The 16,470-nt window shown below is 41.4% G+C and overlaps 1 protein-coding gene across 16 annotated transcripts in view; it reads right to left on the reverse strand.

Moving 5' to 3' along the window:
- The window catches only part of PDE1C (phosphodiesterase 1C), a 387,838-nt gene that overhangs the window by 49,780 nt on the left and 321,588 nt on the right, over positions 1 to 16,470 (reverse strand). For all 16 annotated transcript variants that reach the window (XM_065052072.1, XM_065052071.1, XM_065052069.1 and 13 more), the window contains 4 exons: positions 15,859 to 15,987; positions 6,881 to 6,982; positions 5,322 to 5,442; positions 4,053 to 4,134 (listed from right to left, as the gene is read on the reverse strand). In XM_065052072.1, the coding sequence (XP_064908144.1) occupies positions 4,053 to 4,134; positions 5,322 to 5,442; positions 6,881 to 6,982; positions 15,859 to 15,987 (434 nt within the window). The remainder of the gene's footprint in view (positions 1 to 4,052; positions 4,135 to 5,321; positions 5,443 to 6,880; positions 6,983 to 15,858; positions 15,988 to 16,470) is intronic.

A 16,470-nucleotide genomic window follows, 5' to 3' on the forward strand; every position in this document is an offset into this window, starting at 1 on the left:
TCTGATTTTTGTTAAATTTCTGAAAGGATGGATAATTAAGTGTGTTTTCATGCCTAGCCAAATTAGAAATGTTACTTGCAAGTTCTCGGAATTTCATAGTAACATTCTGTAAATATAGAGAAAATATGCACTTATCTGAACATCTGGAACCATAACACTGAGACAGTCTTATCTATTCAAATTTAGGGGAAAAAGAACTGCCTTCCTCCCAGAGAGTTAATCGGAAATGTATGCAGTATAAAGCCACAAAAGGAAATTGTGTTCTAGATCACAACCCAGATAATCCCAGCAAACTTCATACAATTTTTTAAAACACTGGAAAATGTACTGACTGAGAACAGTGTTATGTGTGCCACAGGATCTTGAGAATAATGAGAACTTGAATTACGTGTGTGTGTGTCTGCCTGTCTGTATGTCTCTTCTGTTCCCTTTCACTCAAAAAATTTTTTACCCCTTAATGACCAAAGAAACTCAAGCCACTGCACCTTTTCACTTCCGCTTGGCCAATAAGACCGCTGCCATTTGCTCCATCACCACTAACAATCCAAAGACATGCAAATCTTTGATATCAGACATATGACTGAGCCATTAACTTCAGCAGTGAGGTGGTGGGATCTGCTTCCTGAGATACTCAACATTTGCACATGACCACAAGGTCCAGTTTTAAGTGGCTTTTTCCCTGGTAGAAGTCCTGCATCTCATCAACAAAGATATGCAGAGGTAGCATGAGGGACCACTGGTAAACAAACTCGAAGACCTAGGAGAACTTCTCTTTGATAAGTGGCATTTTTGTCCTCTTTTCCCTGTAACATGAATAAATTATTGAACTATGTTACCCTAAAATGGGGATTATAATGAAGCTGGGAAACATAATCTGCTATAGTAGAAACAAAACGTACGATTTACTAATAATTATGTAACTTACATCATATTCCCAAGTGACACCCACCCACCATGTTGTCTCTCTTCTTACCTAAAGACACTGTGATTTAAATATGGTGATTTAGTTTGCTAATTAAAAACTCTGAATAACAAATAATGAACCTGGGTTTTAAGACCTATTAATGCTAATGACCATTTTATCCTCCTTTTTCTTCTTCAGCAGAATGAGCATGGTAAATATTTCTGTACCTCAGTGACTAAGATGATTTTACCAATTAACACTGCATGCTGAGGGTGGATTCCAGGCATGCGCCAAGTGTTCATTCATTCCACCTGAGAACATCACGACAGCAAACACTGGCTAAGGACAGTTTCCCTAAAGGCCACCACCAAAAGCAAACAGAAAAAAGAAACAAAAATCATCAGCATGCACTCATCAGCCTCCATCCAATGTTTTCTGAAGCTGTAATTTTCTTTCTTGCTAGCCAAAGGATAAAAATAAAATGATGTTGCTACATTTGTCAGCTGCAAAAGAGGACAATGACGAAGGATGATCTCTAGTCAAACAAGCTTCCTACAGTCTGAGACAGACTGAGAAGCTTTAACTCCTGATATTCTTGTAGGGAAATACAAGTCCTGGCTCCGTTTCCTTTGCAGTTTGTTTGTCTCCCCCACTCTGATGAGCAGTGTGACTTTCAGACATGAATCCCTCCTGATATCTATACTTCACTGTGGTACAGAAATATTTACCACATTCTACTGAAGAAGAAAAAGGACAATAAATTGATTATTAACTTTAATAGGTTTTAAAATGCAGGTTCATTACTTGACATTCAGGGGTTTTAAGTATCATTTTAAATGCTGAACAATTTCTACTCAAACTGAAACAAGAGGAGAGGGGGACATTCTTTCTTTTGAATTAGGTTTTGTTGTTAGATTGCTCCATTTCCAAGGAAAACATCTGTGCTGCAAAACCTTCAGTCTGCATTTGTGAGAATCTTTTGTTAATGAAAATGCTTGCACACTGTTGTTGCATCTGCAGTGACCTCAGAGAAGCAAATCCACAACTATGAACAAGTTGTGGCAACACAACAGGATTCCTAATCTCTGTCCCTGACAGAACCAAGAGCACAATTTTATTTCACAAAGGACAGAGGTTTTTTATCTGTGGAAACTGCTTGCTGCAGATAATAGCACAATTTGGATTGAATAAAAACTTACTTTTGCAAAGAAATGTAGTAATTACTATTCCAGGGAACAATTTGTTATGGCTATTAATCAGGTAAATAAATGAATGGGAACAGCTTATTTGTCTGAGAATCTAGCCTATAATTCTGAAAGCCTTACTTCAGCAGATAGCCAGAATATATAAAAGGTTTTGATTTAACAAAAGAGACTTTATAGAAAGACACTGCCAATATGTGCAGCAGACTGAGAAATGAAAATTTTACAATGATAGAAGGCAAGATTTATAGAGAATAGCCTATTACTGTCAATGGATTACTAAACAGCACAAATCAAATAAAAGGACAAATAGTGTATGACTAAATAAGGCTGCCTTTGCCTACTGAAAGGTGCCTCTGTCATAAGGTGGAACTGTGTTTGTGATGGTTTAATTCATCACTACTTTTGCAGTGGCTTGACAGAAGGGGCATTGGTACAGAAGTTTCTTGGCTCTCCTGGCTTCCTGAGCAAAGAAGCACAAAAGAGGAGGACAAGGAAAACTGTTTCCAAGCACACACAGGTCCCTCCATTGAGGGATCTTATGGGAAGCACCACCCCTCTGAAAAGAGTGAGGGACATAATCTGAAAGCTGTTAGCAGGGATGTGAAAGAGAAGTCTCTACATGTGCTTCCCTCCATGCCAGAGAGAGAGAGAGAGGTTATCTTCTTGCACAGCACAGCACAGCAGTAGGTGTAGTGTACCCAGGAGCCCTCAACACAGGTTTCAGCTGAGAATGCAGCACTTTAAATTTGCTGCTGCTCCCCTTCACCCAGCCCTTGGCAGAACACACCATTGCACTGTGCTCTACACACATTCCCACTCTTCTGGGTTACCATCGCAGAGGAGTAAATGCTACAATTCTGGCAACCAGGCCAGGCTTGCGTAGGGCTTTTCAAGTTCAGATTCTTGGCTGAACTGTCTAAACTTCCTAAGCCAGAAAAATCTGGGATGGGGTCCCTCAGAGAATGGCTTGCCTAACAGTAACAACAAAATAATTTTAAACAGAAACGTCTCTTAGCCACAGATATGAGTCTGAACTTTCCTAGGTTCAGGGATAACTTTGTCTTGCTCTTTGAGAGAAACTTCATACTTCAAATTTTTTGTTTTTATTTAATATATTCCCTCTCTTTCTGCTGCTGGTCTCAGTACCCTTATTTTTAGGGTCTGTGTCATCTTTCTTTTGTTATTCCATTTGGCTTCCTGGTCTCCAGCTGAGATTAGATCACATTCTTCGGTCTAATTCGTTTGTTTCCTAGGTACAAAAATTCACCCACAAATTCACCTTTATTGTTGTCTTTTTTTTTTTTTTTTCCTCCCAGCCTCCTGAAGAGTTTTCCTTCACTTAGTTCCTCTTGTTTTCTCACCAAATACCAGGCTTGTTGCCTCATGATTCTCCTACTTTTTTACTCAATAACTGGAGGAGTGGTAGGGAAAGCGCTGTTGGTGAGTCTGTAAACGATCTCTGTTTCTGACCGGGTGAAGCAGAAAAAGGTTTACTATCTACTTGGCTTCAGTGAAATGTATCGGTTGGCTCGAAGCACTGGGAGGGAAAAAGTGGGAGGAATAAATGGGAAAACACACAATAGGTTTTGCCCAGGTCATTGAAGGTACTGACATTACATTTTCATATCCACCAATGATACTCATGTCACAACACATTGCCCTGTGCACCTTACCTACACAGCTTAGAAAGACATGAAGTAGTGTCATAACCAGGCACTGTGGTCATTTCTGCAGACATATCAGAGGTAACTTGGCTGCTGCATCAAACCAACACCATAAATACAACAGCTCCTTAGTTTGAATTTTTGATCTGGGGAAAATACGCCACTGTGTTTTATTTCCTCTAGTTCCAAATGATGAGAGATCATCACAATCTTAGCCCTATAGGGATGAGTAAGTTTTGATTTCAAGATGCTACTTTGCATGCACCAAAAGGGACATACCTATTTGAGACTGAGCAACCATAGTAGACTTGCGATCACACAGTGGAGAGAAAGGAAGCCCTAGTTCTGCTTCTTTGTCACCCTGGAGAAAAAAATTGAGAAGGCATTAGAAAAAGACAAGATACATTACACTTCATTGACTTAGACCATGACTGTAAAGGCCTCTTATTTTACTTTGTTTAATTAAGCTTTGATTTTGGTTTGGATTTTTTTTTTTTAAACACAAATTGTGGAGAATTTGAGTCTAGCTGGAAAAGTTGTAGTCCAAGCAGAAGTTGGTGAACAAAGTATAATTTTGAGCTAGAAAAGCATAAATATGCACAGAATTTTGCCTAAAATATATGTGAAAATCATCCTACTTGCATGAGCCTCCTGTGTGGCAACAGAGACAGCTGCAGGTATGATCTACCTGCTTCTACCTAGTGAACACATTCTGGGTTTGAAAAACAAATGAAAGGATTCATTTCAAAGCAAATTCTTGCAATGTCCTTTTTAATAAGGGATTCTCACAATGCCCTTAAAAACAGATGCAATTTAAAAAAATATCAGAACTTTAAAAAAATTGTCGTATATTTTTGCATTTTCTTTTTTGCGTTCAGATTTACTACAAAGCACAAAATCATTGAACTCTGGAGCGAAACTAAGCCCTCAGTTTTCTGCTTAGTTTAGTAATTCATATGGGTGAAAAGTAAAGTATTCTAAACATTCCTAAGTGTGGGTTTTTTTGCCCCCTTTTTTTTTTTAAAGACAGCCCTTTAAATGCTTTTAATTAGACACTTGGGGAGCTTACAGCTATCACACAGAGCTTAATGATTTGTCTAGATTTGTGGATCTGACAACAGGTGGCCCACTGTGAGCTATCAACTACATCAGTTCACTTCATCTGAAGTAAGGATAATGTATTTTTCACATCTACCTCAACAATATAAGCACAGTTTTAGAAAGTACAGCTACTCAAACCTGGTTTCTATGGTTCTACAGCTAAATAGAACATCACATATTCTATATTTGCTAATTTGAAACACATATTAGTTTCCCAAATTATGATTTCTCCTACGTAGATAACGTGGTGTATCAGACACCAATTTCCCAAGAGGCATAACAGTCAGTGGTACTGGTGCCAAACAAGAAAGCTTTGTGTCATTTAAGAGATTATTGTATAAATCAGAAAAAAAGGAGAACATCTGTATTCATATTTTCCTACTTCCTTCCCAATTGCACACACTCCCTCTGTGCTGCAGAAATACAGAGGAATTTACTGAGCTTTACCTGTCTGAAGAACTCCTCTAGCAGAGACATGGTCCAGCGATGGTGGAGATCCCAGGCCTTGGCTGGATGACTGATATCTGCTGTATGTAACAACAGTGATAAGGCTTTCGGCTTGTCGATTCTGAAAACCCAAAGAATCAAACAAATGAATTGTCTGCTCTTGCAATGGAGAATGACAAAAATCGCACCTAAGCTGGAAAATGAGGTCATTAGAATCTTTGGCAAGGATATTAATGGAGTGATTTCTGTGTTCATAAAAACAGACAACTATGAAAGATTGTCTAATTTCTCCAACATACACCATTCCTATTGTAAAAGAGACATTAAGATGTGCAAAAAGAAACTTTGCTCAACCTTCCTGAGCTCCTTTCCAGGCTTGCTTGTGCACAGAAGCAGGCTTGAAGAGCTGCTGTGCTTCCCATTTCAGTTGGGCTGCATTTTATGCGGCTCAGAAGAGCAGTTAGTCCCTATCATTTTACTGTAGTAAATAGTTAAAACGTGATCTCAGGGACACTGATGAATTTACACAGTAACTGATAAAGGTATCACTGCTAGAAAACTAGTGTGAGGTCAGCAGGGGACCCTTGCCTCTGGTTCCACAGAAAAAAAACAGGCTGGCAATTTCTTAAAACCATAACCTGAGAGGCTAGCCCAAGAACCCAGTAAAAAATGCTTTATTGAGATGAGTAGCCTCATTTTTTAATTTCAGCTTTTGACTGCCTGAAATAGACATGTCTAGAGACATGCAAGACCCACCTGGACACATTCCTCTGCAATCTAGTCTAGGTGAACCTGCTTTAGCAGGTGGGTTGGACTAGATGATCTCCAGAGATCCCTTCCAATCCTAATCATTCTGTAATTCTGTGATAACTGGAAGAGTTGTAGCTTCTGAGAGGACCAAGTGGCTAGTCACACTGTGGTGTGATACAATTCTGGGAGGCTCTGGACAGACCTGTGTCCAGGGTGAAATAATGGCCATCACTCAAAGCTTTCTGCAGTATAAAAGGAATATTACGGGGAAGAGCCGTGGACAAAAATAATACAGCTCCCAGTGACATACTGGGAAGAAGAAATAGCCTTCCTCACACTGCTACATCTGTTATTTTGCAGTCCTTGCCTCAAGTTGTTTTCATCTGTCCCCTGGTTGTGCAGCAGGCCCCTTGCAGAGATGGCAGCTGACACCATGTGCAGAAGGGCAATGCATAAGTTGTATTCTGCAGATCTTATAACCTTGAGTCACACTAAAGCTGTAGAGGTCACTCAGCTGGATCATGTCCTTGATGTCACCCTGATATGCAAAGGGAAATGCACAGGGAGGCTTTTCCCAACATGGTGACCTTTGCAAGCTTCGGTTCACCAGCATGGAATAGAGATGCGTGTATAGGGGGTGTCAGTCCACTCCTGAGTGAATTAGTTTAAAATTCAACAGCAAAAAGAGAATTGATGTGGACATCAAAGAGAGCGAGGGCCTCTGGAGAGGTGCTTTTGAAGTCAATCACAATGGCAAAGCACCTGCTGAAATGCAGCTCTTCACTGCACAGTGTTGTAGAGTGACTCACCCTTCTGGCTGCTGCAAAGCATTCTTCATGGCTTTGATTTGCTGGAAGTGACAGGACATATCAGTGGCCAACACCATCTCGATCACTAGAGCTCTGAATTCCCTTTTGGACGGCATCACGATGAAAGGAGCAAGGAAAGAAAAACACAAAAAACAGTGTCAGACACATACCAGTTTATTTTGCTGTCTATCTGCAAATTATTGACAGTACTTCTGCCTTTGTATATCACTCTTTCCATCATCCCTCTTTCAGGGTGAAAGAGGGTGAATGATTTTCTACACAAACACAGGAGTGGGTGGGCTGCAAACTAAGCCAGGTGGCTAATCCTTGCTAAGAGAAATCTCTGATGTTTTCTGAAGAGCACGTTAGTATTAGTACTCCTTTTTCAATTAAGCACTAACCTCTTAAATTGATTTCTTTTATACGGCATTCTTAGAAGGAAGTAAAAAGATTGTTTAAAGCCTCAACATGAATCAGGTAAAATTTTGAACCTGATTCTCTATCCAACTGTTTAAAACTGGTCGATATCTGTGCTGAAAGTTTAGTCATATGATTAAAGGTAAAACAGCATGATAAAAATATCTCCAACTAGATATGATACCTATATGCAGTTAAGAACGTGCATTACTTCCCTGATATTATTCATTCAAACTCTTTCTGCATGACTTTTTGTTAAGCAAACTTGTTTAGGATCCAGCTGAAATTCATTTGAAGACAATATGGATGTCCTAGAGATATTAAAATATCAGAACATTCTGATCTAGCACACAATATAAATTTATTTTCTTATTCTCTCAGTTCAGCTACCCACAGGTTAACAGAGGAAGAAAAGCCCAAGGTTAGTACACCATCCCAGGATTTGGGAGATTCAGAAATGCGTCAGCTTCCATTTAAAAATAAAAGTTACCATTCTTCCTTTCATGAATGTTTCATGAAGGACACGGTCTATTTTGAGCATGTCTCTCTTGCCTCTGGTGACTGCGCTTGAGTTCCAGCTCCAGGCCACCACTGTGTAGAAACCCAAGACTGCTGTGCTTACCCTGTCCCATGGGTGGCATTTAATATGTCCCCCAGCCAGGAGTTCTACACACACATTAAAATGGCATCAGCTGGCCTCACACTTCTCCCAGTACACCCACCTCCTCCTCACCGCCCTTATGTACAATTGTTTGCATAGCCAAAACAATTCAAGATAATCATATGGTGGCTGAAAACAATCATATTTTAAACTATTTTGAATCTTGTGTTTTTCACCAGTCCTGGTCAGTTCCCTGTTCTGGTTCATTCCCAGAAGAACAAACCTCTCTCAATACAAGCAAGAGAGGCAGGGCAGGAGAACTTGAATGCACAGAAACAAGCTTTTAGAAGAAAAGAGGGTGACTAGGCTGTGGGAACAATAGTGTTGGGGATTATTCCTGGGAAACAGCAGACACTTCACTACATCCTCTGCAGTGCATCTCCATCACAACAATCTGCATGGGATACATTGTCTGCAGCTTATTACAGTAGGAACGCAAAAGCAAAGGGCTCTACTCAGGCAAATCAGGCACTGACTTCAGTGCCAGCATGTACATATGCTCACAAGCACACACATTCTAGTTTCCCTTTTGTAGATGTAAATCTGGCATATGCACATTCTCTGACATCTGCACATATTTCAGAACATCATTTCCTCTGAAATGGAGAGGAAAAATAATTCAGAAACATTAGTAAAGTATTTTAATACTGAAGACTTCTTAATTGTCACTCCAAACATCAGGCATCACAACGGCAGGTGACTTGGAAAAACATGTGGATGTACATAATTTACTGGACATCAGTAATGCATGAGAGAAACATCTCAAAAGTAAAATGCAGAGGATGATGGATTTGTGCATTTGTTGCCAGAGTGAGACAAGGCTGAAACACATCACAAAGAGAACCAAAGATAGACATTTTTCCATTTCTGGGTTTTGCTTCTCAGTCAGATTGGAGCTGGGGACACACACAGGTGTTACCTTTTGCTCTGACCAGCTTCAGCACCTTGTTTCTGCAACTGTCTTCAAAGTCTACACAACATGTTACAGTGCTGCACTCTGCATCGCAGCCCTGGCCAAACAGTCCCCAGAAACTGTTTGCAAGAGCTGTTTCCACCAAGGTATCACCAGACTACAGTTAATGATGCAACTAACACATGCAAGCCTGACAACATTTTACATGAAATACCTTCAGAGTGATCTGACTTTCATCTGGACTAACCACCCACCCTTGTAGCAGAGAAGCAGGTATATAAAGGCAGAGGAAAAGCAAGACAACTGAGACAGTTGCACCTTCTTTACCTTTCAGAAAATGTATTTTACAACCTCAAAGAAGAAATTACAGAAGAGAAGAGGATGCACTGCTTTCAAATGTCTACATGTTGCTGTGAAACTCTCTAGAAATAAAGCAATGAATACACAGGCTTCAAAAATGTTACTATTTTTGACATATGGTGAAGAGGCAGGGAAATTCAGCTCTCACTTCCAGTGCTACCAGTGGGATTAGAATGTCAGAGAATCCCCTGCTATTTCTGCAATAACTTCTTCTCCTTTATTCCCAAGGAATCAAACCCAGTTTTGTATTCTGGAAGAAGCTTATGAAGAACCAAAGTTAGTTCACTCAAATAGAAACTGATCTGAGTGATTTCCTGAATACTTTGACTCAAGGCAAATTATGTAAGTCTTAAAAAAACAGGTAACCTAAAATTGTATCCCAGAATACTTAAAGAAAACTGATGAAAAAGAATGGAAGATTATAATTCTATCATCTATCACCAGTGTTAAGCTGATGTAGGCACACATGCCCTTGAGTGCATCTCCTCCAGGGAGCCATAGTTGCACCAGGCTAAGTATTCACAAGCATGGCCAGAGCAGAACATTCTCCAATACCGTTAACTTGCCTGTCAACTCAGGCCAAGGAAATGTCCTGGAGATGATCTGCCCTCTGATTGTGACGAACGAACCCTGTCTCTCCTGTATTGTTTCTGGTCTTGAGGCATCATGGCAACAAGGGTGGTAGGAATACAGAAAAGTTGTCCTGAGACCTCCATCATCCTCAACAGTTTACACTACGTGACAATGACAGTGCTCCTCAGCACCTCCTTCCCCCCTGCACCATCTCTCTGTCACCTAGAAGCTAGCAAAAATCTAACCCAAAGAAGAGACAAACAATCCTCTCAGGATGTGGTCTGCACAGTGGCCTTGACAAAAAAGCTCGAGCCAAAGGGACAAAGGAAACTACAAAACACCTGAGAGATGACACATTCCCCCACGGCAACAGTTGATAATTTAAAAGTCAGTATAGCCTTCTCTATCTCTACAAGCCAGGAAAGCAGATGACTGGAACATCACATGAAAAGGCAGCATGTTGATGTCTGCTGTCACCAGGGCAGCACAGGCACAGCAAGCCTTCACCAGAAACAGCTTCACCACCAGCCTAGTTTTCTTTCTTTCAACCACAGCCAGTTTTTTCTTTCTCTTTGCAGACTGTTTGTCATGTAGTCATTGTGGAGGAACTCCTTAACTCATGTTGTGCTCTCAACAGCTTTTACACTGGTTTAAGTCCATGGGAATCAACTGACAGGGGAGAAGTATCTACATGCCCTTTGCATTAGAGCACTCCCCTGAACAGTCCATAACCAAGATCAAATCCTTCCTGCATACTTGTCTAAAGTCATGACTGACTTCTGCAATGACAGGGCAGGTCTGGTTTCATCTTGCAATACCCATTCAGTAGCTGAGGCAAGAACTAACCAGAGACACCACAATCCCACATGGGCCTTCTCCTCCTCAGACTGCAAACCCCACCTCCTGGCCCCAAGGACCTGGGTGGTCCTCCATGGGCTCCTCCTTCTGTCCCTGCGCAGCAGCCTGAGGGCACCAGGCCCCCTCTTCCCCCCTGCCCCTCTGGGCTCCTGCCGGCTGTGGGGACAACGCCACTGTCAGGTAGCCAAGCGGCTGGGAAGGTCATGGAGACCCCCCAACCCTCCTGGGACACTGTGGCTGTTGTCCCGTGAGGGGACCCCAGGCCTGGCACCAGGACGGGGCTGGAGCCCCGGGCACACAGGGGCAGCTGCAGGACAGGCCCGGTGCCTGAGGGGCGGCCTCTCTCTCTGCAGAGCAAAATGGCCCCGCAATGGGGCCTTCATGGCCTTGTGGGCCACCATGCCGGCCACTGCAGTGTCCATTGGGGACGTTACCAGCCTCCGTTACGGCAGTTGGGGCACAGCTCTGCTAGCTGAGCCACCGTCAGATCACAGAGAGAAGAGTTCAGCAGAGACAGTGCCACATCGAGTTGGAGAAGCAAGAAGTTCAGGGAACCTCTGAAGATGGCTCTGCTGCCCAGAAAACAGCAGCTGCCTGTCGGGAGCAGCAGCAGCTCCCACAGGCAAAAAGAGCCCACGGAGGCTGGCCCTCCCCAGCAAGAAGAGAAGCCCATGGAGGTGGTTCCACCTCAGACAAGGCTGCTGGGTCTCCAGAGCACCATGGCTGGGCTGCCTTCAGCACCGTGGTGCCCGAAGCGCTGCAGGACAGCCGGTGGCTCTCAGGGATGGGCACAGGGCACACAAGGGCAGGCGGAGGGAACTGCTGCTGCACAGCTGGGAGGAGAGAAGGCTCAGGGCTGGGTCTGGCTGGTCATCTTCCAGAATAGGGATATGGCTTTCCTGACCCAATAATACCTAGAAAATCATCCTGTTGCTCTCCCACATGCACTTCACTGTTGCCAGTTCAGGTATCCAGAACAGCAAAGACCTTCTAAAAAAAACTACAGAGCTTGATTTCCCCAGCTTGCACCCCTGCATCACATCTCTAGTTCATGTGATGTGTGAGAAAAAAGCTTCATCTTAAGGGTAGGAATAAAACAGGGAAGTGGAGCTTTGCTGTGAAAACTGGCTCTACAGCAAAAAATATCTCTGTGAGCTCCTCTGTCAAAAGTTCTCCTCTTTAAGGCCTTTAACCCCACAGCCAGTGGGGAGCAGGCCCCGGTGTGAATTATTTTGTTACACCCCTGTTGTAGCAATCCAGGGAACATGCTGAACTGAGAGTCTAGCTGCACCTCAAGGACTTCATTATCAGGTTTTCTCTGTGCTTAAGTAAAAACATTGAGGCTTTTCGGTTTGGTTTTTGTGTTGTTTTGGTTTTTGTGGGTTTTTTTTGCTTTTTATCTGCAACATCATTTCTCTCCCTCTTCAAGAAAAATCTTTTGGAGGTACTGCCCTGCTCCCTTAAGTCAGAAAAAAGCTTAGGCACTTGCTTCTTTACATTAGGTTAAATGAATTCCAACAAAAGCGAGCTGGCAGAATCACCCAGGAGATCTGCAGCAGAGTGTAAAACAGTTCCTAGGCTTCTCAGTCATCCTCTTTTAGATCACTGTGTGTGCAACAAAAATACAGTCATATCAAAGTGGTTACTACTGAGAATATTATGGCTCTGTCAGGGCCTTGGAATGGGTTTTCTTGCAGGTCTCCTCAACTGAAGATCCCTTGTGAATTCATAATCTTTTTAATAGACCTGGCTGTACCGCTTGGCTGAATAATTAGGGATTTCAATATTTCTCATTACACTTCCAGATGCTTTCTCTCACAGCAGAATATACACTTCCCTAAGGCCAGAGGCCAGGAGCCAAGGAGACATCACATTCTCACATCTATAACCTACCACTGAGAAAAAGTTAAAAGGTATGAAATTAGAAAATAAATTCTAAGATAATCTATCCATGGCTTTCAATAACCCCTACAGAATTATGAAAAGGAACAGTTCAGTGGAGAGAGCAAGTTTTCAGGTAATTGGGTCAAGAAAACTAACTGAGGAAGAAGAAAACCTGAAGTGAATTTCCTTGTTTATGACTGCCATATGCTGAACAATAGAATCACTCGTCCTGTGGCCAGTGTCAAAGCTTTGATTTTTTGTTGTGTAACTGATGTCCTGCAGATGATTCACATGTAAACATGGAATCTGGCACAGTCGCATGAGCAAGCACAGTCTTATGGTGTCTTTACCACTGATTGCTATGATAAGACACTGACTCTATGTCTAAATACTTGCCTTGCATTGATCTGTCTAGCAAATATCTTAATTTCCTCTTTAGGATAAGTACTTCATGGTTTACCTTTCTTCCCTCCAAGAACATTACACCATTTTGTTGGATATTTTGTTGGATGCATCTTTGCTCCACCAGTGTCCATCTTAGAGCTGTATCCCAGTAAAGGACTCAAATCCCCCCCGCACTCATGGGAAAGGGACAGGAAAAAGGCCATTTTAGATCACTAAATTCCTATGCTAAGAAGCAACAGTATCATCTCCTGGAGTGGGATATTTTGCTCATTTTGTCTAGTTGAAGTCTCAGCACTTTATTCTTATGGAAATGAATAGGAAAAACACTACATTCAAGGAAACATTTTCAATGGCTGATTCTCACTAAAGGTGTAACACTTAGCATAGGCATGTGCCTGCCCTGAATGCACAGAAACAAACTTTTACAAGAAGAGGGTGTGATTAAGTAACCATGCACACGCTATTAAGTACAAAAGAAGGCTCTGACCAAAGTTGACTTCAATCAAAAATTTCAAGGTTTCTCACTGCAATCTCAAAAGGAATAACACTGATTGACAAGGAGGGCTCAGAATTGTTTGAGGAATAAAACTCCAAGCAGTTTTACTGACAAAGTCAGTATTGCATTAAAGGTTACTTCCCAAAGCTGTACTCTAACATAAAGTTAAGGAGCTAAACATTTTCCAGATGCCTTTTTAATCCTGCACGTGACAGCAAAGGGCTTGTACTAAACATACTCTGTTTCAATAAACTGCATGGAAATTATTAACAATGAAATACAGTGCCAGAAAAGATATCTATAACAGTATCTTGGAAAGCACCTGTTCATTTTGCAGTTCATTTTCTTAATTGACTGTTATCTGGTTTTGTTATAGTTTCTTCATTTGTTTGTTGATGACTTGCACAAACGGGATTCACAAAATGAAGCAACTCAACTGATTTTCAAATATTTAACAGTATAAAAATAAAAACCAGACTTTTTTTTTTTTAATGGACAAAATAGTCTAACTACTAGTAAGCATTCAACTCTTTCCTCCTTGACTGTAGCCCAGAAGGTCTCTTTCAGACTCATCTGCTTTCCTTGCAAAACCTGTGTGCATTTGTTTTCCAACAGTAAAATGTAGCTCTAATTTTCTACACTTCTTTCCTGAAAACACATTCCCTAACTAGATCACTGAATAGCACAAAAGTGCATAAATCCACATAGACATCTGGGATTGGATTGCAGCATCCACTGACCACCAGATTTTCTTTTACTGGTAATATGAAAAAAGAAGTGACAGCTCAGCTCAAAAAGCCACTTAAGAATTGGCCTTCCAAAAGCCATCACTTGGGCCTTTTGCTGAGAGAGACTTATCAGGTATATCTACAAAAATAAACTTGGACATGCTTTAATAGTTTCCTAAAGCATCCTTCAGTACTGAGGCTCCTATTTTTGAGTGCAAGTCTGGGAAACTCTGGGCTGATTGTTTTTTTTTCTCAACACCTCAGGTCCTGCTGAAGTCGGCTGATGTTTCCAGTGCTTCCCAAATGTTTGCCTATGGGATTTCCAACTGGCAGTCAAAAGCAAAAGCACATAAAAATCACAATGTTTTGGAATTAGAACACATCCAGATAATGGCTTTTCTTCTGCAGCTGCTGTTTGATTGGCAGCTACAAAATAATAAAGCCCTACTTGAGAGAGAACAAAACCAATCCAAACCACTCAGGATATTTGCTCAAGTAGTTACAGTATTTCTTAAAGAGATGCATTAATCTTTGAAACTTTGGGTCGAAGCATATTGCCTCAACAAAACACACATGTTGAAACTACAGAAACGATGAGAAATAGCTGCAGCTAGCTTTGATCCAAGCAAAACCAGTTACAGCTCCAAAGCAGATCGTTTTCTATGCAGTGCAGGACACCCAACGAGCTGCTCCACTGTTCCTTGCAGACAGTGGCTCTGAGGTTGCTCTTTCTAGTCAGCTCGTGTTTCCCCTGCCTACATAAAAGGAAGCAGTAATTTGCTGCCAATATTTGGCAAGGCATTACCAGCTGTAGCTAAAAAAAAATAGAATAGATTTTTAACACCTTAATACAGATTTTTTTTTTTTTTTAAAGTTCCTGCTTGCTGCCCACCATGAGACTATTTTCTATACTGGGGGATAGAATTTCTCAGGCCACTCCTCCACAGCACTCATACTGACTGAAATCAACCACGTAAGTTCTTGAGTTTTATTTCTGGTATTCAGCTATAGGATCGCATCACTGTCCACAAGTTGAAATAAATAGGAAATTCAAACTAAACAGATTACCAAGAAGAGCCTTCACTGATCAGCTTGCTAGAAGCCAGTCCCCGGGGAAGGGCTCATTTCCCCATGTTTATATTAAAATAAGATGAACTGACTGCTCAGCCCTGTACCCCATTTAAGTGCATGCAGGAAGCACGATGCGCCATGTGACATCCCACAAGATGCTTCCCCTCCTGGGAGAAAGACCATTCTTCCTGTCTAGCACACCAGCTGATTTTTGAAGTACCACCTCTTGGCGTCCAGAAAACCCCATAAAAACAGAAAGCTCTCATCAGTTTGAACTGTCTGCTATTAGAAAACAAATCATGGGCTGAATTTGGCAAATAAATCATATGTTGCATGAGGCTTATTTTAAATTACAGCTTCTTACACCTTGGCATATATAGTATGCTGATTTATGCTCCTTAGGCTGGATTACTTTTTGCATTAAGTCCCATTTATAATTTCTGGGCAAGGAGTATCAAAATAGTCACAAAGTCTAGTCTCACTACCAGAGGTGAGAACCCAAAGCAGAAATAAGCAAGACAAACGCCTTTTCATGCGTTTTTTCTTGTAGCAATAGAAATACTAACATGCAATATACAATAGTTCCTAGTCAGCCACCACATTAATTTTTACCTCCAGTCATCCTTTGAGAGATTAGATAAAATATTCATCTCTTCATCATCTTGCAAAAGACGATATGCCGCACTAACGTGGTGATTTTCAAGCACGGACCGGTCATTATATAGAATGGCTGAGTCTGACCTAGCATTTAAAAGAACACATAGGAACAGTTACGTTTCTTCCTTCTCTAAAGAGTCTCACATTCAGAAGTATTCTTTTGATTATCTACAGAGATTAGTTTTATAGCACAGATGTGAGCATTTTAAGAGCACTTGTCATACTTTGTTCACTGCTGTAAAAGCAAACTAAAGATCAAAATGCACTGCAAAATCTGTTTCATCAGCTGAGATTCACCTAGTCTCTTTGTTATATACTTAAAACAATAAACGCTGAGAGCTGTGAGAGATGCATAAGTTTAGAGTTGAATCACAAGGCTCTTTTCCAGCTCCTGTGTATGTTGCCCCCACATTAAAGCCTGACTGTCCCCAAGTAAGCAATGGCAAGATGTGTCCTAGTATTGTTTCCAGAATAGCAAACTGGCTGTAAGCAAGTTATAACTGAACCACTTTCTGTCATCTGTACGCCAGACTGTGCTGTCCAAAAGGGTGACTGCCAGTGGACAGC

The sequence above is a fragment of the Columba livia genome, chromosome 2, assembly GCF_036013475.1.
Source record: "Columba livia isolate bColLiv1 breed racing homer chromosome 2, bColLiv1.pat.W.v2, whole genome shotgun sequence".
In the NCBI taxonomy this organism is placed as follows: Eukaryota; Metazoa; Chordata; class Aves; order Columbiformes; family Columbidae; genus Columba; species Columba livia.